This window comes from Drosophila erecta, unplaced genomic scaffold (genome assembly GCF_003286155.1).
Source record: "Drosophila erecta strain 14021-0224.00,06,07 unplaced genomic scaffold, DereRS2 tig00000021-arrow-pilon, whole genome shotgun sequence".
In the NCBI taxonomy this organism is placed as follows: domain Eukaryota; kingdom Metazoa; phylum Arthropoda; class Insecta; order Diptera; family Drosophilidae; genus Drosophila; species Drosophila erecta.
In genome coordinates, this window is record NW_020825198.1 from 18596767 (window position 1) to 18620153 (window position 23387).

The following is a 23387-nucleotide window of genomic DNA, read 5'->3' on the forward strand; positions in this document are numbered from 1 at the left end:
GAAAATGCATGCAACGCAAGTATAAACTCAGCATGGAGGGGTGTGATTTTGGCCCAGTTATGAGGAGGGAGCCACTCCCCAAATTGGATTCTCCTGTCGCGCACTTAACGCTAAATTTAAACGCAAACCAAAATAGTTTCTCCTATGCTCGCTTTCCTATGTCTGCTTTTAATCAAATTTTCCTAGTTTCGGTGCAGTCATGTGTCAACGACTGTGCTTCGCCTTTTGGCCCAGTTTGCAGTGCTCAGTGCTCTCGTTTGTGGCGTGTTTCCCTGATTTCTTCTGACCCCAGCATAGTTAACAATTTTGCGCGTCGGACATTGGGCCAAATACGTGTGCGATTTACTAAATTTAGATGTGGCTCGACCAGGTGAAAAACTCGCATAACGAATTTTTGTGTGCGCAATTTCAAGTGAAAATTTGGCTCCTTTCCCTGCTCTTATTATTTCTTGTGTTCATATTTGAGTTGAAAATATGCCGCCACCTTGTTTTCTTTTATTTTTCCGGCTTTTCCGCTCTTCACTTGGCTCTTAGCTCCATGTGGGCACTCTTTCGCCGCTCTTTCGTGTTTATTTCCGATCGTTCGCTTTCAAATAAAACATTTCAAATCGCCTGCGAGCAACACAGTTGAGTTTTGTGCGCCCAGCACAGCGGATCATCTCAGTTCGATTCAGTTCAGATCACTCCAACCCAGCTAATCCAATCAAACAAGCCTAAATCTTAATGTAAATCCCAATTAAACTCAAGAATTCAATACGTCAAGTGCAACCAGAGACCAAAAACCACAAGACCTGTCGAATGTGTCAAAGATTTGGTGGGGGGAACAATCAACTGCAATACGCTTAGATCAGTTTACCCCAGGGAGATCATAGATCATAGGGGAGCTGGAGGGGATCTTCCAAACCGAAGTTGATGATTTGACTGCCAGCCACAAAAAGTTCGCTCGTTTTCAGTTGATGGAATCGCTCCGCGTTGCCTTTTTTGGCCAACTGCGCATAATTTTTGGACATTTCAAGTTGATGCTCTCTCAGGTGGCTTTTGCAAATATGGTCAACTATTTTGATAAGTTTTTAATTTGATTTCGTGAACGTGCCTAAATTATTTGTATTTTTTCGTGACCACAAATGTTAAAGTTTAACAAGAGAACTGAAAAAAATGCATTGCACATTCAAGTTTAAATCAAATTAACACATTTCCATTAAAAAAATATACATTTTTGTAAATGATAAATCTAGAAATAAGGTGAACATGTTCTTAGAGTTCTAATCATGTTTTTATAGACACTTGCCTTGAAAATTGCCAAATCATTTCGGTAGTATCAATCCTTTTTCTTGATTTACGTCTGTTTCCTAATCTTTTTTATGATGCCTTTGCGACCCGGTCAGTTCATTTGTCTTCGCCATGACACAACAGAAAATGTTATTTTTAAAAGCTTCGTTTTTATACATTTTACGCGATATTAGCCGAGCAAAATGTTTGAATTACCACAATACAGAAGGCATAAATGGGGAAATTATTGCAAAAGTCTAAGCATTAAAAAAGGCGCTTCATTCATGGGCGATTTTGCTATAGATAAAGCCATTTAAAAGGCAGATACATAGAACGAGTCTGGTAGGAAACAGAAACGGTTCGTCATGAATTATATGCATTAGAAAATGGCTTGAAAAGAAAAACGTTTTCTGGTCTGACGGTCGGTTTCATGTTTGTTGTTTTGTATCGCGTGGGCGGAGGATGAGAGGCATCAACTTAGAGAAACAAATAATTACCAGGCCGGCAGCGGGATATTCGCACCCATATATCACGTTTTCTATGTGTTTTCAATCCTACGAAGAGCATCCCGTCGAGATCCAGTCGCGGTATAGATTCGTCGAAATCCGAAATGAAAATTGTCAAAATGTATGCCTTGACGTCATTTTTGGTTTTCCTGGTGCACGGCCAAAACCGATTGCCAAACCAAATCGAAATATATCGCTCGAGATATAGAGACCTGTAAACACGCAGGAAAGCTGTTTGTTTTCCTTTATTTTTGTTTATGCCGAAGTCAAGAACATTTTGTGTGCTCGCTTTGATTATAATTGTAATTGCCTTTTGTGTGCGCGTCTATAATTGGAACCCAAATCGATCAGAATCGAAGTCGAAATTCTCTTCCATTGCAAATGCGTTCTTTATATAGCATCTTGAATTTGAACTAAAGTTCAGAGTCTTTTGAAGAATAGCTGTCCATATTGATTAAAGGTTTTTCTTCAACAACTATCAATAGCTTAAATATAAATATAAATAGCTAAAACGGATTGGGAACGATTTACCAAATATAAACTCATTGCAAACCTGTGGCAAGCTGGCAAATCCCCTGCGATAGGAAAGAGCATTCAGGTCATGTGGCTTTTGGTTGAACTGTTTAAGCGTAATTGGACTTTGGCACTGACGATGGATATACGAGGTGCCTGGCGAGATGGCAAACTAATGGGGCCCACGTTCTTATAGCTTCCATCAGCGAGATGTCCTTTCGCTCGAGATCCAGAACCCAGGCGCCGCTGTCCAGTCGACGGCGTTCGTTGTCCTCCAATTCGCGTATGGCGCCCTCAAGTGGGGGATCCGGGGCCTATAACTACAACGGAAGTAGCTACGGCAGCTCCGGCAGCACTGGTCGCCCCTTGAGCACCGGCTACTTTCCCAGCAGCGGTGGCGCCTCCAGTTACCAGAGTCCCTACGCCAGTGTCTACAGCTCGAGGGAGAGTTTGTATGGCGGAGGAGCTGTTGGTCGGAGTTCTTATGGTAATGCGGGCAGTCGCTACGATTACGGAGCGCCCAAGTATCACCTCCATCACCAGCAGCAGCATCATCATCATCTTCATCAGCATCAGCAGTTCACAAGCACCAACCACTATCCGAATCCGCATTCCCATCAGCCAACTCCAAGCAGTGGCCCATCGACGGCAGTAACCTCATCCGCCTCCACATGCCATGCCGCATCCATAGCTTCTGCGTCCAATGCCGCCATGCCAGCAACTAAAATGCAAACGCACCAGGGCAGTCGCTACTATCTGCAGCTCCAGCCCACCGCCACTTCATCTGCTTCGGGTTCGGCGGCCACAAGCGGTGGTCATCACTATGGCCACCTGGTGGTGGGCAAGCACATAAGTCAGAGCCATAGTTACGGCCAGTCTAAAGCCTCTGCTCTCTCCTCCTCTCTGTCCACCGTCTCGTCGTCGTCCTCCTCCTCGGCCTCAAATGGTACAGGCAGCGGTGGTGGTGGCTACGACAGTTCCAGGTACAATCCCAGCTCCTATTCCTCGGCGGGATCTTCCTACTCCACAAGCGATCGATATGTCAGCCCCTATTCGAGTAGTTATGATAAGGGTGTGACCACCGCCTCACTGACCTTCAAGTCACCCGGTTTGGGCCCGTCCAATTCGTTCAAGAGTTCTCGTTTACTGAAGACCAAATCGTTGTCGGCATCAAACAGCAGCCTGAATGGAGTCTATGGTGGTCCATCCTCCAACGGAGTAACCAGTGCCGGAGCCACTGTGGCGGCCATCGCAGCCACGAGGAGCAACTCTCTGCGGGAACAGGAGCGCAAGTCTCGCAATCGCACGCGGTCTAAGAGCGCGGCCCAGAGATCCATTAGTGCTTCCTCGGAGAAGAGTGAGGGATATGAAGTAAGCAGGTGTTCCGGCTAAGTCTGTTTGTATTTAATTTTTTAATGCTGTTGTTGTTGTTATTGGTATGCCATTAGGACTTACACATTTACTTTTTAAAGTCTTTCTTGGAAAACATCTAGTACAGATTAAACCTATTCATAGGATATTTATAAATTATAGAAAAATAGTTAATGTAGGTAAAATTGCAAGCTTGCTTAGCTTAAATTGCTAAGATTTTTTACCTTTTGAAAAGAGTAAAGATTGAAGAAATCAAACAGCAGTAGAAAAAGTGCAGTTCTCAGATAAGACTCCAAGTTTGAACTGTGTTTTATTTAATTGCTAAAATTCGTTTCTTTCTTTTCCTCCCCACAGAGTGGCAGTGAGCGGACATCCCGTTCCCGCCTGGGCAGCACCGCGAGTACGGCCACCACCAGCGAGTCAAAGAGCTCCAGTAGTAATGACAAGACCGAGAATGGCGATGGCATTGACTACAAGGCGCTCTGGGAAGCGGAAAAGTGAGTAGAGCTCCGCTGCAAGAACCCCAAACTGTACATGTAACCCAAACCGAATATAATCGTTAATCCCACATAGATTGGAGAACGATAAGCTGAGGCAGATGCTCAAGCAGAAGGACGATGAAGCCGTGCAGACACGTGCAACGCTCGAGAGATTCGCCAATGCCGTAAGTACAGAAACACGCCCCTAACATGCCACGCCCACATCAGCCCACTATAAACTGAAAGCCGATAAACCAATACCGAAACTGCCAGCAGTAACCAACAACAAAACAACACGCAACACCATAAACTTAGTTCAAGGATGCCACAAAAATATATTTACTATACAGTATATCTTTATCACACAAAAACCACCCACCTCGCTGCCTCTTTTTCCCCCTCATGTGAAGCTTACTGCTCGCGCTCTCTTTCGCTCTGTACACCCCGCTCTGTCGTATATATATCTCTTTTCGATCCGTTGAACAACAATATGAACCCCAACAAACAAATACACCACAAAACTGAACAAGAAAAACCAAGACCCGAATCAAAATCGCAAAACCACATCTTGTTTCATTTCACATTCGCAGACAACGAAAAATTCACTATCTGAACTTGAGAAACGCGAAAGAAGAGCTATGGAACGCAAGCTTTCCGAGTTGGAAGAAGAGCTCAAGGTAATTACAAAAGTGTCCTTTGCTAACCATAAGCGTTAAAAGTGCCGCCGCTGTTGCTGTTTTTGTGTTCTGAGAACAGGACCCCAAAATTGATTGCTACTTTGGTTTATTTTTATTTTGGTTCCATACCCCATATGATTTGTCCAAGAGTTGTGATACTTCTCCCCCGAAAAGCATTGTTGCATGTCTGAAATCTTGATTAATTAACCCCCTTATTATTAACTCGAATTGAGCTGTTCTGTTCTTATAACCCAAAATCATAATACCCCTTTCGCACTGAGTTCGAGCACACGTTTCTATCACCCTTATATTTTAATATTTACTTTTATAATTGCCTTTCCCTTTTGGCCACCATATAGAACACCTAGTTGACTAGCTGTCTTCTGTGTGTGAATGCCATGGCACTTGATTTGATTTGAAATTTATTTAGCAAGTCCTCCCGTGTATCGTACTTGTATTATTTTGTGCCACCCCGCTGTATAGTGAAGCGATCGCTTTGATTTCCCTTGCCAATTAATTTTTGCCCCACCTCCGCCTCGTGATCAGATCATATATTTGTTTTCTATGGTTATTTTTTCATATCACACCACAGCAACAACAGACATCAGACATGTTCTCATCTGAAGACCATTATATTTCTCTGTCATCATCGCATCTCAATTCATCACTCGCTCAATATCTCGCTCTGTCATTCGCCACCTTTATGATTTTTGGTCACTGTTCCCATGCGTTTATACGTTACACGTTTATCGTTATACGTCTACCAATCGCACTCACCTATTTGTTACAAATTTTAAACAAAAGCGCTCTCATTGAACAATACGCTCACTCAAATTTGATTTTCTTTTCTCTCTCTCTTCCCACGCGCCTCATCGATCGAACAAACAATCGAAACTATCGAAACATTCGATTATCGGCAATCGCTCAAATGAAAACATGCCTATTTTCCACTTATTTTTCTTGCGTCGCCGCTGTTGTCCTTATTATTTGTGTGATTTTAGCTATTGCAGAAGCTAAAGACTGAGAACGATCGTCTGCGAGCCGAGAATCGGGCCCTTACGCGGGTCGTCTCCAAGCTGACAACCTCGGCTCAGAGTCAGCTGGCCAAGACCAAATAGGCGCAGATCAAAAGCATTTAGATTGCCCAGCACCAGCCCACATACACCCCAAAATTCTCACGCCCCTTGCTCAAAAGCACAATGTCGCGAATATCGTTATATCGTTTCTCTTAGAACTGGAAAATCATCGATGTTTTTGCAGGTAAACATCGATAGCCAATAATCATCGATGTTTTTCTTGCTTCTATTTCGTTACTCAATACTTAACACACCTCGATGTCGTTAAACCTATTATATGGATATTTAAGCATAACCGAAAGCAACAATAACTAAATGTATCGTAGCTAAATTTAAGTTCTAATTGAGCTCATCGGCTTTGGACTGGTCACTGGTAATATAACATATGGTATTTACATATACATATATACTACGACTCCTTGGGAGTTATTATATACTACAGACCCTTTGATAGAACCGCAAATTTCGAAAAGTAGTTAATTTTTTAATAGTAAAATATTACTCCCACGGCTTGTTCGTTTTTGGTAACCTACAAAATTCGCTAGGTGCAAATGTTTCGAATTTCAAATGTAATTTATATCGAACTATATCATATGGTAACTACAGACCACTGTACGGCTGATATGCACTTATAAATCAAAAGTTAGACCACTCTCGAATCAAATCAAAGTAAAGCTCATCAAAACCAACGAGATCAAACATCAAGTCCCCACCACCAAACAAGATAAATAACAGCATCTGCGATTAGCGGCCCAAGGATCTGGAGGCTATATATAGGGTCTCCAAAAGTCGATCATCAGGGAGAGCGAAGTGGTCTAGTTGGTGATGCTGGAAGCTTAACGGTAAATGCCCCACCACTGACACTCAATTGAGCCATTCTAAGAACCTGCGCCCCAATATTATGAGCTGGCTGTTGTTTTGTTGTTATACACATACCACTTATAAAGAATATAATAAAATTTATTATAGCTATAACTGTAACATGGAGTGTTTCAAACTGATGGAGAATGGTTGGAAACAACGAGCAATTAAATACTGAATTACTTTTTAAAATGTTTTAAGAAATAATATATTTGTTTAATTAGGATAGAAAGTACAGAATTGAACAATTGTTATAAAATGTGGATAAGAGCTGAGTTGCATTCAATCCACCAACGTTTTGAAACACTCTGAATGTACATATAAACAATACTTACTTAATTACTCTTTAAATAATGTCTATTAAACTATACTATGGATTTATACCTCTTGTTGTTACTATTGTTACAAGTTTTTTCTGCCATTTTGTTTACCCTTCTGTGTGTTTTCAACCACAACCACATCGACCGATTTTGAGTTATATATACATATATATATAAATATGAAATAAACAAAATTTTGCTCACTGTCGATCTTATTCTATTACTTATGTTTATTGTTTGAATTCGCCACATTGGGTGGATAAATATCTATGGAACACTCGCATCAGGCATCTATATTCATGAGATCCATTCGGCATTATATGATCGATTCGCCTATAGCTCGCTTATCACAGCACACGACACGCGTCATAAAGATCACAAGAATCAAATTTCGCAGAGACAATTATCTAAGCGCCTATGTTTCGAGTGTAGTTTGTGGTTAAGTGCATGCTATCTGGTTTTATTCTCAAGATTAGGGCGTCCAGATGAGTTCCATTTTTAGGTAAATACTAATTGTTTCTTGTTGTTTCTGTTGTTGTTGCTGCTGTGGCTGCGGCTACCGCATCCCCAATAGATTAACGAAGCATGCCCCATGCACATCTAACTCCAAGACTTGTGCCTCCCCTGCCATATACGTATACTCATTTGGATATTTGTACAATGTGAACTAATTGAATCTTATCTCATCCGTTCAATAGCAACTCGATGCCTACAAGTCGGATAATCATCGCCTGAAGGAGGAAAACGCCGCGTTGATTAGAGTAATTAGCAAATTAAGTAAATGAAATTATGTTTTACTTTCAGTGTATGTATGTCTGAGAACCTATATCATCGAGAAGCAACAATTTTACTTTAGTTACCAGCTGGAAGAAGGCTGAAAAAGAATGAAAATGAATGTTAAAGCAAAATGCGATGCAAGCAAAAGCCGAGAATTCGCGTGAATATTTCAAAATCTGTTTATTATTTGTGTTAGGCCGTTAAGAATTAGGTGAAACCATGTTTCAAATATCGTTGAGAATTGTTTCGTTCGTTTTATATAAAGAAATCTTATGTATTTGGTCAAATTTTATATTCGAAATAGAGAAAATTATAAATAAACTTACACAAATCAAGCTTAATTATATTTACATAAACATACGCAACGTGTATAACTATCAGATCAAAAGAAATGAAATGGAAAGCGAAAACCTTTACATACAAACTGAGAACATAATCATCAAATGAGCCCTAGTTACATTACAGATTAGTTTAACTACATGATACATATAAATAAATATATATATTTTTTCATATATAAATTATATATACACATTACATAATATACATATATTTAAACAACAGAATCATAAGTTCAACATGTCAATGTGTAATATCATCGAGGATCCAGACCGCCAGTTCATGAGACTCCGGAGATGTGTCGAAACCAGCCCACGCGTCATCTTACTAAGTGTAATCATTATCATCCAATTGTAATTGTGTTTAGTGCTGCATAGATAAAGGCATCGGTGATACCATCAAAAGCTATAGAATGTGTACCCTTAAACTGAGGAGACTTATTCGCAAAAGCTCCATGGCGCTGTCCTATAGATCGGGATGGGTTTCACTGCGTATGCCCAATTATTTCTATTATTTGAGTACCTTAAGATAAGCAGACACTTTTAGTTCTCTCCTTTACTTCGAAACGTATTATATACATTTACATCGTACTATATTTTACTTTCGCTTATAACGAAACAAATGATCATACGCATATTTCTGTTATTTATTAAATTCGCTTAAGAGATTTTGTGTTACTCGTAAATGGAAACGATAATCAAGCATAAACAATTATAAGAACGCGAATTGTGTAATATGTAAAATTGTGTGAGAAAATATTTATGAAAATTTGATTCAAATACGAAACTTAATAAATGTGATCGCAAGCAAATCCATGTTTTTTCCTGTAGTTTTTCCAAGGATGAATGGGTAGTAAGATGTTTCTCGGAATTATACTTATTTTCGCCTAGATAACAAACTGTCAATTAGTGTGAGGGTGATATCTTTCACTCAACTTGTTTCAAGGTATATTTTTATACCCGTTGCTCGTAGAGTAAACGACCGTTGAAAAGTATGTAACAGGTATAATATATATATGTATATTCTTGATCAGGAGCCGAGTAAGTCTGGCCATGTCCGTCCGTTTGTCCGTATGAACGCCTCGATAAAAGCTGGAAAGCAGATTCCAGAGACATAAACGCAGCGCAAGTTTGCATCCATGTTGCAAAAATGTATTGATATTTTTTTTTTTGCCAAAACTTTTTCCACGATCACACTTTTGCAAAATGTTTTAATTTTTCGCGTTTTATTATTTGTCATGCGATTTTTTATTGGTATACTAAAAATATTTTGGCCCCACCCCTTTTAACTCCCAGAACTGTCTCGCCCACACTTTTGAAAAATCTTGAAATTGTTTTCATTTGATTAGATTTTTCCCAATTTCTATCGGTATTCCATAAAGTGTAGAAATTGCTAGTTCGGACTTCCACATGCCGAGAAAAGGGTATCTGATAGCCGTGAAGCTCGACTGTAGCGATTCCTCTTGTTTATTGTCTGCATTTAGTGGTTTTTATTTATTTATTGATAAGATCAACCTTAAGGTTCAGATGAGAAATTTATTTGGCGCTTGTTTTTTTTTTTTTTTGTTATTCTTCGCTTGGTAAACAATAATCCACAAATCTGCAGATTCAGTTTACGTAATGATTCATGATTTTACTTATAAAATATGCGGCATGTATTGGTATTTAAAAGTCAACTATTTTAGTTGTAGAAAAGCTTTTAATATTACTTTTCTCTGACAAACAATATTATCAGAAGGGCCATACAAGCGACACTAAAACTTGCATTCATTAGGGCTTTGGAATCCTCAGCTATATAAGACTGCAAGTGCATTGAACGAAATCGTCAAACTATTTTGAGGTTTCACCAGAGAATCTACTGGAAATCCTTGTGAAATGAAGCGAACTCTGCTGATTATGGCCATAGTTTTTTGTGGCCTAGCTGCTGTAAAGGCATTAAAGTGTCAGGAGTGTCTAACCGATAACGAAGTGTATTGTATAGACCAAACTTCCTATAGGAATTGCATCAGTAAGTTTACCACAAAGTTCCTTGTACCTAATTCTGAGACGATTTCATTTAGACAGTAAACCTTTTGGCAACGTGATAAGCTGCCCCACCGATACCGTTTGCACAAATTCCAAAAATGTTTGTGTGAAAAGCTCTGAAATACAAGAAACTATTGTAGATGTCTGTGGAGCCCCCGGTGGATATGAATGTGCATCGTGCACAACTCAAAACTATGCTTGTGTTAGCAAAAATCAATTTGCAAGATGCTCTGATTCGGGTTTGGTCGAGTCCAACATCTATGACTGCGACACTGATGAGATTTGCAGTTCGGAAGCTCTTGAAAAATTCGACAACATATGTGCGCCTTCTTGTTTTCTGAATTTTGTATGTATTCTTAGGTAACTCAATTGAGCTGTGTTGTCATCCCTAATCCTTTATTTTTGCAGCTCAACTTGAAAGCCACTTGCAGCAACAGTGAATACACCACAACCACTACCGCAGCTCCGACAACTGTCACACCCAGCATAGATCAGAAAAAGGCTGCCTGCACTAAAGCAGAAACTGATCTTAAAATACCTGAAAACACCTCTTACTTCTATACGATCTATCAAGGGGATACTTCCTGTCACACTTATCTCTACTGCGAAAAAAGTGAAACCTCCGAATGGGACACCGTTTATTTGTCCTGCCCCAAAACCAAGCCATATTTCGATTCTACTACCAGCCTTTGCGTATCGACGAAACCGTCTGGATGCTCCTAAATCGATTAATCCTTTGTTTGCAGAACATTTATCATTAGACCTTTACTCTTAAATGTTCAAATGCAGCACCTTTACATAATATAATTTGGGATTTGGGAACTATTTGTCTTGTTTTCGTTTTATGACTGATACTAAAATGGAAATAGCAAAAAATATTTCAGATTTCATAAAATATCTTATTAATTTGAAGGCATGAAGGAATGTATAGCGAAAATGCATGACTCAAAAAGTAACAGAAATGCCATAGACCTTCAGAAATACCATATACGATTACGTTTATGAACCGCCATTCCATGGTATGAAGTACGTAAAATTAAAAAACATGTTGCTGTCATTTAGATCGCTCAAATATTACTTTATGATAATAGACTTTTGGCAAGCATAGACAACGAAATCTGACAAACAATATTATCAACCCATAAACAATTGAAGGTTAATGCATAGTGAGCTCCTCCGCTATATAAGACGACCGATGAGTGGTTGGGATCATATCAGAAAATCGTTCAGGTTGAGCAGCAAGACCGCGAAAAGCTTGGAAAGAACATGCAGAGGATAATCGCTTTGGTGGCCATCGTGGCATGTGGACTATCGTTCGTGGCAGCTCAGTCTTGTCAGACGTGTCTGGCGGATAACGATGTGTACTGCGTTAATCAGAACAGTTATCAGAATTGCATGAGTAAGTCCTGGGCCGTAGTCCTTTACAAGCTGAAGTCCTTCAAATCACTTCAAAAATCACATGCTTTTTGTTACCTCAGAAAATGCTCCAGTTGGAGAAATTGTCGAATGTCCCGCGGGCACCGTTTGCTCCAATTCTGACAGTGTTTGTGCGTATATCTCCGATGTGAATTCTACCGTATTGGATGTGTGTGGAGGCTCTGGTGGAAATGGGGCACAGTGTGAAGTGTGTTCTTCAGGCGCCAAGTACGCCTGTGTCAGCAGCTCCCAGTATGCCCGTTGCTCCTCCAGCGGTAATGTGCTGACCACCAGTGTGTACAACTGCGACGCAGATGAGATTTGCATCATTGATGCTCTGTCTACTTATCAAACCGTCTGTGTACCGTCGTGTGCCTCCGAATTTGTAGGTTTTGTTGGACTAAAAAAAGATCCATTGTAACGTATGATCCCTTGCAGCTCGGATTGGATGCCACCTGCAGCAACAGTGTTTATCAGCCCACCTCAACAACTACAGTGGCACCGACGACAACACCCAGTGCTGAGCAAAAACAGGATTTATGCAATGAAGGCGAGCCTAGTAGCCAGCCTATGTACTTCTTTACCAGGATAACCGATGACTCCACGTGCAACAGTTACCTGTACTGCCAAAAATCTGGAACCACTTGGGTAGCCCTCTACATGTCTTGTGCCTCTTCCACGCCCTTCTTCGACTCGACCACCAGCTCTTGTGTGGCAACCAGGCCGACCAGCTGCTCGGTGACAACCAGCACCACCACTACTACGACTCAGTCGCCTTCTGATTCTTCAACGACTGCTTCTTCAACGACTGCTTCTTCAACGACTGCTTCTTCAACGAGTGCTTCTTCAACGGATTCTTCTTCAACGCAAGCCCCTGCCGGATCTTCGTCCACTTCGTCTTCTACGGAATCACCTAACCAGTCCTCCTCAACAACTTCTACGACTGCTGCTCCGTAGGCCAATGATTCTACTGCTGGCACTACTCCTAGCACAGGTTATCGAAAAAAGTTTAGTAATGAAAACTTTAAAATGGTTTCTACAACCTTCTAAAATAATAAAACGATATACATATTAGATTTGTAAACAATCTTTGATAGGCATTTAATAAGTCCGAAATAATAAATACGTTACATTTGAAATTTGTTATTGGTGATTCATCGTTATTGGGATCTAATGGCTTTAACTATGACTAAAATGAAGGACACGATCTTAGGCAGTATTATTCATCGTCTAATGGAACTCACTTTTTGAAAAAGCCTCGAGATGTCTAGCATTCTATGTGCCATGAAATACCATAGGATTATTAGCTGGAACCACATAAACGGAGAAATGAATACGTATGAATGTTTCGTTTAGAACAGCTCGCGTCATATGTGTATGTATGTATGTACAAATCGATTTACGCTAAAAAGTAAAAGCATTTTCACAATATTCATGTTGAGGACAACTCGCGATACTAAAGACCTTGATATTGTGTGTGCATGCTGTGGCTTCTGCTTAGCTGAAATTAATGGGTTAAGTTCTGTACATTGATGGCCGTAAACACTTGGACATAAACACACAGATGCGCACACAAGTCAGCGCGTCTAAATATACAAACGGATACAAACATATGCCCCCTCGAATATGATATTCCGAACAGACTCGCATGCCGCCGGCTGATTTATCTAGCGCACCCGGTTCGACGAGGGATACAATATATTCGAAATCCTATTTCATTGCTACCAGTACTGCACACATACGATCTACGAGAATTTACAATAAAAGTTTTTGCTTAATTATCTTAATATTTCGCCGAGAGAATGAAGCATATACATATAATGCTGCCCCGGCTCCTCCGGCTCCTTCTGCTGCCATATGTCATTGGCAGCGATTGTCGCGGCAATTAAACATTAAATCAAATGAATTGCAGATGCAGAGCTGCGGGACCAGGAGCTACGGGAAGGTGCTGGGGGCTGCGGCTAGTTGGCCAGCCCACATTTAAATGCGCAAATGGAAATTATGGCCATTGACGACGCACGATCGTCCCGGGACGCTGTACGTGGGCAGCGGCGAATGCACAAACTGCAAATATAAACACACGCCGAATTAGATATATGTAGAATCAGAAAATGATGGATGGGTGTACGAACCTTTGGCACCCTCTGGTTGGTTGCCATGTAGCCGACACAAAACGACTGTGTCGTGTGGCTCCACATCACCTCGCCGCTGCTCTGGCCCGGATAATAGAGCAGGGTTAGAGCTCCAGCGTACAGATCCTGCTGTCGGGGGAGCAGCGGGGAATCCAGGAACTTTTGCTTGAACGTCTTATGCAGACTGGTCACCGCACAATCACTGCTAAAGGCCCCATGGCAGATCTCTCTGGCCAGCAGTGTTTTCATCAGGTACTCACCGTTTCCGGTTGTGCAGGTGGCTATGGCCAGTTCATCCGTATCGGTGGCCCAACAGCCGGCACCATAAGTAGCCGCCTGGCCCACTCTGCCTGGAACTTTGAGGAGTATGCCACCGGAGCTACAGCCAGCTGCCGTGTTCCCTGCCCCATCAACACATACCGCACCCACTGTGTCCAAGGCAGCGGCAAGTTCCACCTCGTTACCCGGTTCCGGCACTGTGACGGGTTCCTCGGACGTAGCCTTGCTCAATCTGTTGACCACGAGGTCGTACTTGCTTTTGTAGTGATTAAACTGGAACTTGGCCTTCGATGAGATCAATACGCCCGGCTCCACCATGGAGCAACCCACCTCGTCGGCATAGTGTTCCGCTCCAGTGCCGGCGAGGATCATTGGTGGAATGCGCTCCAGGAGCTGTGGACTGGACTGGGCATCGCAGATGCGTCTCGCCAACTGTATGGGGTTCTTCACCCGGCTAACGTTCGTGCAGGCCCCAAAGTTAAGCGTGGATCCATCCATTATAGCCGCATCGCACTGCACAGAGCCGTCCATGCAAAGATTTGATCCGTAGCCGGCGTTTGTGTAGCCGCAGTTTTCCAGCCGCACAATAGCCGCCTCGCAGGCATCGACGGCGGAGCCACCGTTGCGGAGGATCTCTGTGGCGCGCAGGCAAGCCTCCTTGATCACCCGCTGGTACTTCGTCTCGTCGATGCAGTTCCCAGCCCCTGAGAGCAAGTGGCGGTCATCAATCATCTGGCTGTCTGCCCGGCGGATCGGAATCACCATGGCCAAGATACGTACCTGTGTGCACCGCGACGAAGCCGGCCATGTTGGTATCGCTGTTTATGCTCGCGCCTTGTTGTTGGCCCAACTGCAATTCGTGCGCTATACGGCGTAAACAAATTGATCAGAGTGACCGTGCGGGCTGAGTTAAAGTATACCACCGCAAATGGGACTCTGAAAGCCGGCCACATTAGAAATATACCAATAATACACTCCAAAAAAATTGTACTCATTATAAATTACCCCCTTCATTTGAAACCTGCATACATCTGAAATATCGGATATTACTAGAATGCCGAAAAAAAATCTATGAACCATACTAAACATGAAAAACAAAATAGAAATATGCTAGACCAATTGATAAGTCCCCGGCCTGACATATAGATGGCGGTTCTTACTAAAGTAAGCCCTAAACTTTAAAAAGCAAGTGTATAAATCTGTCAGCTGTCGTCGGTTCATTAGTTTGTAAGTTATAGCATTTTGTGTGAAGCTACTTTTGCTATTGCAAAAAAAAAGATTTCAAAGAATTTCGCGTTTTGATAAAATACTGCTTTTTAAAGGGTTGTTGATGCAGTTGATGCAGGAACTTGGCTTGATAGAGTTCCGAGTTTCCTTCAGGGACCATTTCCTGTTCTCAGAGCTCAAAAGAATGCTCGCTGGGAAAAAATGTTCGTCGAATGCAGAGGTGATCGCCGAAACTGCGGTCTATTTTGTTATTATAAAAAAGTTGGAATGTCGCCATACTCAGTGTCTTACCCTTGAAGGGAACTTTTTTTGAGTAAAAAAAATAACTGTTGCAAAAAAAAAAAAAATTTTTACTATGGTAGGTCGGGGATTTTATTGTTTTATTGTATTCAACTTAACATAAAACTTAATCAATAGGAGATTTTTTGATTGGTATGTAAGTCTAAGCTGTATTTTTAACTTCTACATTTCGTGCCAAATTTTTAAATCAAATTTAAAATTTTCTAAATTATAATTACAAAGAAGTCTTAAAGTACCTTAAATATCTATCAAAATTATATTAATTTGTGTTAGTATTGAATTTCTATCGATTTGATATATTTTAGTTTTTCATATTACGAAGAATAATTTTGAATATTTGATAATCGTTCATTTGGTAAGCTAGCATTTTCACTGAAAACGTTTTGGATGGCTTAAATATACAGGTATTTCCAAATACAATTTTATTTTACAATAATGTTATTTGAAACCCGAGCTGAATAAGTAAAAGACTCAACGTAAAGTCCGTAAAAATTCTGGAACTCCCTGAACGAAGTTCTTCATTATCAGTGAAAAAATAGTTTAAACAAGCTGCAGGTGGCTTTACGTATGCTGTAAATTCGGGGTAGCGAATTATTTCCGATGGAATTGATAATGAATCCTTGGATACACGACAAAAAGTCATATGCGTTCCAGTTATAAATGCTTGTTCAACACGTTTTGTAAAAAGAGGGTCATGCCAAGGCAACTGATTCAAATGCGATAAAAATGTGCGATCATGAAATTCGGGTGGGTCAGATATAACAAGTTTGTTCAACAAAGACTCTTGGTAAATTACATCTTCTTTTGACATTTTTCCGTAATTTGATTTCATTGTCGCATTCTTCGTGTGTCTACTGTTGTCATTGTAGTCCGTGTTGTAGAGAAACATGTTCTCAACATCAGTCATATTTAAGGAATAGAATTGGTACACACGGAACATCTCAATAAACTCGCGCACTGGTGTCATACTATAACATCCGGACATCTCAATCTTCGGGTAATAAGTAATAAAGGAGAGACACATTTCCTCCTTCGATGAATAGCCTCCGAATGTGGGTCGTTTTCTGAGCTCTGTCTCATAAGAGCAGTCTGTGATTAGGTAATCTCCAGGCAATACGGCCGTTTCATTAGCAAGCTGATGGACTTTTTGGTGCCTGTAATCGTAGCTGCCGTCAACAATAATCGGATTTAGCTCCTTACCAGATCGAATATGCCGAAGACTTATTGTGCGACCAGCTTGATGTGAGTGCAACGTTCCGGAAATGATTTTAATACCATCCTTTGGGAACATGACGCTGGAACAAGAAGGTCCACAAATGCCGACGGATCGATATTTCTTTTGACCAGGCGGGATGAGTTGGGTTTCCGAAATGGAAACACCACTTATCAGGATTCCGGAATCGTAGGTTCGCAGATTGGGTGTGTAATGTATTCGGAAACCGGAATGATCTACCGATTCCTTTCCATCAGGATTATCGTAGTGTATTTCCAGCATATAATATCTAACTCCAGAAGCTCCGCCCATTGGGATCCCTGCGTGGGGAGGTAGAAATTGTCCATCAGATCCCAAGGACCAAACTGCAACTGGCGTAGAACACGAATCCCAGTCACGTGGTGTCAGTAGGTTGCTGTTGCACACTGTGCCGGCACTCCTAACCCAAAGGTCCCAGGACGAAGGATCGGATCCAGAGAATAACTTTGACTGACACTCAAAAAGGGTCATGTGGTGAACAACATTCGTATTGTATTTACCAGACAGCAGAGGCTCATAACCAATTATGTGCTGTTTGCCAGTTAACTCTGGGAGTCGAACTATTTTACACCAGTATAGTGTATCCATTGACTGCTCAATTGTTACGTTGTTCACAGTTATGTCCCACTTTTGGGTCTCTTCGATCGAGTGACTATTTTTCGTAAACATTGGCGAAAACAATTGCAAAGATTTCACGCCTCTGCTCTGACCATGCCAATCCAAGTTTCCATGAGTAGGATCTTTTTCTCCAATGGACCACAGTACCTTAAACGTATCAGCCTTCGAAAGAAATTAATAATGTCATATTCAGTTACAATCGATTGTGAAGAGAACTTACCGAAAGTGGAATATCGAATGGGTCGCAGGTTTCAATTTTACGTTTAAACTTTAGGAAAGTGTGCGTCCTATTTTGTTTGCCATCTATGACATCGTAGTTTTGTGTATCGTCCTGCAGCGGCGGTCCGCTCGCCCCATGGCAGTCCAACACGTTCGCATGTCCTGTGGCGTCATCCACCCACAATAGAACCATATCCGCTCTGGCCAGCCGGCCATCCTTGGAGAAACCTAGGCCGGCAAAGCCTCGCGTATGAACAGTAACTTCGAAGTAAATGCTATTTTCGTTGGCATTTATCCACCATTTGAGCCAGTACATTCCCAAGCTATCCATCATTTCGTCACGCACCCAGTTTTTGTGGTGTACAGAACCATTTTTATCGACATCATAGTCCTGCGTCCTTTGGTTATTTTCAAAATAACCAAGACCAAAACTCAACTGCACCGTGAGTACAATCCATAGTACGTTTTGATAGGACATGGCGGAATCCTTGCACTTTAGTGTATGTGAACACTATGGTTCTCTTTTAGATGAAATTTAAACTTGTTTGGTGTTGAGTTTGCAAGTAATTCGCGCGTCTGCATTTTTTCATTGAACAGAGTGATCGCGTCAGGATATCATACCTATCGCGAATGCTATCGATTTCTGTTCGATACTTTATATTCGGTATTCCGTTAGCTCGCCCGCTCTGGTCACACTGGCACTTCGCAAATAAATTATTTGCACACAAAAGTAAGCACTTTACAAAAGTAATGTGTACTATATAGTTAATCAAATACATGTTCGACCCATCGTTATGCCCATGAGATCGAGTTCACATCCGCGAAACGAGTGAAATGGAAAGAAAGTGATTGCATTGCCGATTCGCCCCACGAACAGTTGTTTGTGCGTGTGTGTGTTTGTACTTAGTGACGTGCGCTCGCTGCGCTGCAACTGCGCTGCTGCTACGCCGCTTTGCTGGACTGCAACGCAAAAAGGGAACCCAAAATATTGGATAGCCATCCATAGAAATTGCCCACGTAGGATCGCCTGAACGCAGGATGGAGAAGTTTCCGCTGAAGGGCAGCAGGGAGGCCGCCGCGGAGGGCAACAGCTACATAACCGCCTACCAAACGGTCATGAAAAAGGTAGCCCACCATAAAACCCACAGGGATTTCTCCCCTTCAACTTCGCAGCAGAACAAATGTCTGTTGAAAAACGTAAATGCGGCTTAATTTTAGATAAATGTGCGGAAAAATACTTATAGCTGTTCTTACAGCACGGTCATTTAAATTTACACTTCAAAAGGGGATTTTGTGTACTTTAAAATCCTTTAATCCTTACTCCTGTGAGATTTAGTTTCCCAGAAATGGCACAAAGCCCAACACAGGAGTTTCTTCTATCCAAAGAGTAATCGAATATTTGCAAACTTTCGGTTCACATTTAATTTGAATAGACTGCTCAAACTTCCCGGATAAGGGCGAAACCTCTGATTACACAGTAAGGGGGCGGAAATGCTTTCAATTCAACGTACAGATGTGTATATTATTTTAACTGTGTCACTTTGCCCGAGATCATAATCTTATCTTGCGTATGCGTAAACAAAGCGTTAGAGGATAGCTCTCCAAATTCACAAACCTTATCTTATAGCTTTTCGTTTATTTCGCATATTCAGTCGAACGGCCACACAAACGGAGCCGGCGGAGACGGTAACCTAGACGGAACTTTTCGTGACCACCCGCTAGCGCAGCACGCCAAACTGACCACTTCGCTGACGGCGGCGGGAACCGACGACGAGGACATGATCGACATCACACCGCGCTCCAGTCCGGGTGATGTGATCGGCGGCGGCGGAGGAGGAAGCAGCAGTGGCTATCACCGGGAAACGGCCACCGAATCGGACACCGAACGAGATTTCGGACACTCTGGCGGCAGCGGCGGCGGCAATCACCACAATCAGCGGACAATGCACCAGCATGTGCCAACTCACAGTGCCTTCGGCGATCCCATGGACGGTAAGTTCAGAGAGATCCATTGCGTAAAGTATCCACCGTCGCTGTGTGTGGCTTTAATCAAGATCACGATCATTTGAGTAAGGCGACGTCACCTCCCCTCTCTGCCGGTTCTAAATATTCGGTAGCGTGGCTCACAGCTGTACTCTCTGCCTGGGCAATTCAATTAATATGTACAATCATTAGCATACAAACATGTATTGTGGTGTCTACCAGTTAAACTCACGATATACGTATATTAATATAACCACCACCACAGAGCCACGGTTAACACACGTGATGCAAATTTAGCAAAATAATCACTGAGTTGTCTAAACAACCAGCTGGCATTTCTATTGGGAATTATTTATCTAAACAAAAAGGAATGAATTATACTTGTTGAGTAAATACTTATTCACATATGTTATGGTTATTTCAATCACAGGGAAATTATTATGTTAGCAATAAGCTAAAACGTTCAATGTCTATAAGAATCAACTAATTTTATTCGATAAATCAGGTTAAATTGTTATTAAAAGCCATGTATCAGAAAACGTCAAACGCTATTCATCTCGACACCCAAATGAATCACAAGTAAAATACGTAGAATTTTTGGGCTAGTGCTTATAGGGCTCTGTTTCTCTTTGGACTTTGAGACCAAACCATTAGAATTAAAGTAATCAATTGTAAACTACGAAAATATGAATCAGAGCTTACGGTGTCAAATCAAAAATGTTTATTATATTTTTGTTCATTGCTATAGGAGCACTATCCTTCTATGGTTCCTCGGACGTACAAGATGATATTCCTGGCATTGGACAGTACGAAGATTTTCACACCATTGATTGGCAGCGGGACATTGCCCGCGATCGTATGCGACATCGCTACATAGTCAAGAAGCGACAGGACTCCCTGTGGGATCTGATAAAGGTATAAGATCGTTTATGATTTTAAATACACTTTACTAATCGAACATTTTATTTTAGGGTTCCATTGATGCCGGATCTGGCTGGCTATGTGTTTTACTCGTCGGAATTGCAGCAGGCTGTGTTGCAGGCATGGTGGACATTGGAGCCAGTTGGATGTCGGATCTAAAGCATGGCATTTGCCCACCCGCCTTTTGGTTTAACAGGGAACAATGCTGCTATCCGGCTAAACAGTCGGTGTTTGAAGAAGGCAACTGCTCGACGGTGAGTGAAACAACATATTCTTATAAATAAGCCATTAACACCGCATTTAATTTCAGTGGAAAACCTGGCCAGAGATCTTCGGTTTGGATCGAAATGGCACCGGACCATATATCGTCGCCTATATCTGGTATGTGCTGTGGGCTTTGCTATTTGCTTCCCTCAGCGCCTCCCTTGTGCGAATGTTTGCGCCCTACGCCTGCGGATCTGGTATTCCAGAGATTAAGACCATTTTGTCGGGCTTCATCATACGCGGCTACCTAGGAAAATGGACGCTGCTAATCAAATCAGTGGGTCTGATGCTGTCCGTGTCCGCCGGCCTCACTTTGGGAAAAGAAGGTCCTATGGTCCACATTGCCAGTTGTATTGGAAACATATTTTCCCACGTTTTCCCAAAATACGGTCGAAATGAGGCGAAGAAGCGTGAGATTCTTTCGGCAGCAGCAGCTGCAGGCGTCTCTGTGGCCTTCGGAGCACCAATCGGTGGAGTTCTGTTTTCCCTGGAGGAAGTGTCCTACTATTTCCCACTGAAGACATTGTGGCGCTCATTCTTTTGTGCATTGATCGCCGCATTCGTTTTACGATCGCTAACTCCGTTTGGCAACGAGCATTCCGTGCTCTTTTTCGTGGAGTACAACAAGCCCTGGATCTTTTTCGAACTTATTCCTTTTGTTTTCCTCGGAATTATGGGGGTAGGTGTAATGTAATTTTGAAGTACTACGTTTTATTAAAATAACTATTACAGGGTGTTATTGGCACGTTTTTCATCAAGGCCAATTTGTTTTGGTGCCGCTACAGGAAGTTCAGCAAGCTTGGCCAGTATCCAGTAATGGAAGTGCTCTTTGTGACCCTGGTCACTGCCATTATTTGCTACCCCAATCCATTCACCCGTATGAACATGAACGAGCTGATATTCCTATTGGTGAGCAAGTGCTCACCCGGAGATGTCACCAATCCGTTGTGGTACGTTTTTGAAAAATTATTATTTAAAATAATATATTTTATAACAAATTAATAATAATTATATTAAATATTTATTTCCCTACAGTGATTACAAGCGCATGAACATAACGTCGGGCAACACTTTCATTGAGGTTACGGAACCAGGTCCCGGTGTATACAGCTCCATTTGGCTGCTGATGCTCACCTTTATACTTAAACTGGCCCTGACCATCTTTACTTTTGGCATGAAAGTGCCCGCTGGTCTGTTTATTCCGTCCCTGCTGCTGGGCGCCATCATGGGCCGCATTGTGGGAATCGGCGTGGAACAGTTTGCCTACAGCTACCCCAACATTTGGTTCTTCACCGGCGAATGCGCGGACAGCAATCTTATCACTCCCGGATTGTATGCGGTTGTGGGAGCAGCTGCTGTGCTGGGAGGTGTCACTCGAATGACCGTCTCCCTGGTAGTGATCATGTTCGAATTGACAGGCGGAGTGAGGTATATTGTGCCCCTGATGGCTGCTGCCATGGCGTCCAAGTGGGTGGGTGATGCTCTCGGCAGGCAAGGTATCTACGATGCGCACATAGCGCTGAATGGTTATCCGTTCCTAGATAGCAAAGAAGAGTTTGCGCATACAACACTGGCCGCAGATGTGATGCAACCAAAGTAAGTATAATGAACACAAATTATCCTAAAAATGATCTAACAAATACATCATTTTAGACGGAATGAAACTCTGAATGTCATTACCCAAGACTCCATGACGGTGGACGATGTGGAGAACCTTCTTAAAGAGACCGAACACAATGGCTATCCAGTTGTGGTGTCGCGGGAGAATCAATATTTAGTGGGTTTTGTGTTGCGCAGGGATCTTAACTTGGCCATAGGTGAGTCCCGTGTAACAACGAGCTCATATTCCATAATTTAATATAAATATTTTTACAGGCAATGCCAAGCGTCTGATCGAGGGCATTAGCAGCAGCTCTATAGTTTTGTTCACATCATCCCAGCCCATTCAAAATCTGGGACCCCAGCCGCTGAAGCTGAAAAAGATCCTGGACATGGCACCGATTACAGTAACGGATCAAACGCCAATGGAAACGGTAGTGGACATGTTCCGAAAGCTTGGCCTTCGCCAAACATTAGTTACACACAACGGGTGAGTTTCTAGCCAGAAGCAGTTTAACAAGTTTCAAGTTATCAAATCTAAATTCCATTGCAGTCGCTTACTAGGAGTAATTACCAAGAAAGATGTCCTGCGCCACGTGAAGCAGATGGATAACGAAGACCCCAATACGGTGCTCTTCAACTGAATTTATCAGCCAATCAGAAGCTGGGCGAGCGCTGCTTCTAGTTATTATTATGTGAACTATGTGCAAAATGCAGATTGCAATCTAAGCTTAAGTGAAAAGTTGAACGAGTGGACGTAAAGTGGACTGAAATGGATTAGAGTGGTATCGCGTGATTGAAACAGATAGGATCGGACGTTCGAACGCGAGAGATTTAGCAAAATTGTGTGCAGTTCTATTATATATTTATATATCGCATATATCTCGTTAATGTTAATTGTATAATTTATTTTACTGTAGGCAAATGGTTATAAAAGATTAGTGTATTCATTTATTGCCATTTTG

At 41.9% G+C, this 23387-nt stretch overlaps 6 protein-coding genes across 35 annotated transcripts in view; 4 read left to right on the plus strand and 2 right to left on the minus strand.

Moving 5' to 3' along the window:
- The window catches only part of LOC6544872 (protein phosphatase 1 regulatory subunit 12B), a 30015-nt gene extending 21016 nt beyond the window's left edge, over positions 1 to 8999 (plus strand). For 11 of the 28 annotated variants that reach the window (XM_026977913.1, XM_026977911.1, XM_026977925.1 and 8 more), the window contains 4 exons: positions 4014 to 4156; positions 4233 to 4323; positions 4729 to 4815; positions 5817 to 7133. In XM_026977913.1, the coding sequence (XP_026833714.1) occupies positions 4014 to 4156; positions 4233 to 4323; positions 4729 to 4815; positions 5817 to 5933 (438 nt within the window). In that variant the 3' untranslated portion in view covers positions 5934 to 7133. Of the gene's footprint in view, positions 1 to 2471; positions 2776 to 3240; positions 3660 to 4013; positions 4157 to 4232; positions 4324 to 4728; positions 4816 to 5816; positions 7134 to 7770 lie in introns of those variants that run through there. The other 17 variants (XM_026977918.1, XM_026977927.1, XM_026977928.1 and 14 more) reach the window with 6 other exon arrangements.
- Positions 9000 to 10014: 1015 nt separating this feature from the next.
- LOC6544873 lies at positions 10015 to 11037 on the plus strand. Its single transcript, XM_015158713.2, has 3 exons — positions 10015 to 10195; positions 10248 to 10558; positions 10621 to 11037. Exons 1-3 carry the CDS (start codon positions 10063 to 10065, stop codon positions 10933 to 10935), a joined length of 759 nt encoding a protein of 252 aa, XP_015014199.1. The 5' UTR covers positions 10015 to 10062; the 3' UTR covers positions 10936 to 11037.
- Positions 11038 to 11391: 354 nt separating this feature from the next.
- Positions 11392 to 12600, plus strand: LOC6544858 (cell wall integrity and stress response component 2). The gene is made up of 3 exons (XM_001973134.3): positions 11392 to 11611; positions 11691 to 12013; positions 12067 to 12600. The coding sequence occupies exons 1-3, from the start codon at positions 11479 to 11481 to the stop codon at positions 12583 to 12585; spliced, it is 975 nt and encodes a 324-aa protein (XP_001973170.1). The 5' UTR covers positions 11392 to 11478; the 3' UTR covers positions 12586 to 12600.
- Positions 12601 to 12699: 99 nt separating this feature from the next.
- Positions 12700 to 14949, minus strand: LOC6544859 (threonine aspartase 1). The gene is made up of 3 exons (XM_001973135.3): positions 14820 to 14949; positions 13761 to 14743; positions 12700 to 13692 (listed from the first exon to the last, which is right to left on the minus strand). Exons 1-3 carry the CDS (start codon positions 14845 to 14847, stop codon positions 13609 to 13611), a joined length of 1095 nt encoding a protein of 364 aa, XP_001973171.1. The 5' UTR covers positions 14848 to 14949; the 3' UTR covers positions 12700 to 13608.
- Positions 14950 to 15627: 678 nt separating this feature from the next.
- Positions 15628 to 18272, minus strand: LOC6544860 (MOXD1 homolog 1). Its single transcript, XM_001973136.3, has 2 exons — positions 17657 to 18272; positions 15628 to 17598 (listed from the first exon to the last, which is right to left on the minus strand). The coding sequence occupies exons 1-2, from the start codon at positions 18131 to 18133 to the stop codon at positions 15994 to 15996; spliced, it is 2082 nt and encodes a 693-aa protein (XP_001973172.1). The 5' UTR covers positions 18134 to 18272; the 3' UTR covers positions 15628 to 15993.
- A 32-nt stretch (positions 18273 to 18304) lies between these two features.
- LOC6544861 (H(+)/Cl(-) exchange transporter 5) lies at positions 18305 to 23372 on the plus strand. Of its 3 annotated transcripts, XM_026976601.1 has the most exons (11): positions 18308 to 18385; positions 18461 to 18780; positions 19308 to 19647; positions 20387 to 20553; positions 20610 to 20813; positions 20870 to 21502; positions 21556 to 21773; positions 21859 to 22419; positions 22477 to 22640; positions 22699 to 22912; positions 22976 to 23066. In XM_026976601.1, the coding sequence occupies exons 2-11, from the start codon at positions 18694 to 18696 to the stop codon at positions 23064 to 23066; spliced, it is 2679 nt and encodes an 892-aa protein (XP_026832402.1). In that variant the 5' UTR covers positions 18308 to 18385; positions 18461 to 18693. The 3 variants fall into 3 exon arrangements, with proteins under 3 accessions (XP_001973173.2, XP_026832403.1, XP_026832402.1); XM_001973137.3 differs by having other exon boundaries at positions 18305 to 18780; positions 22976 to 23372; XM_026976602.1 differs by lacking the exon at positions 18461 to 18780 and having other exon boundaries at positions 18305 to 18385; positions 22976 to 23372.
- Positions 23373 to 23387: the final 15 nt, after the last annotated feature.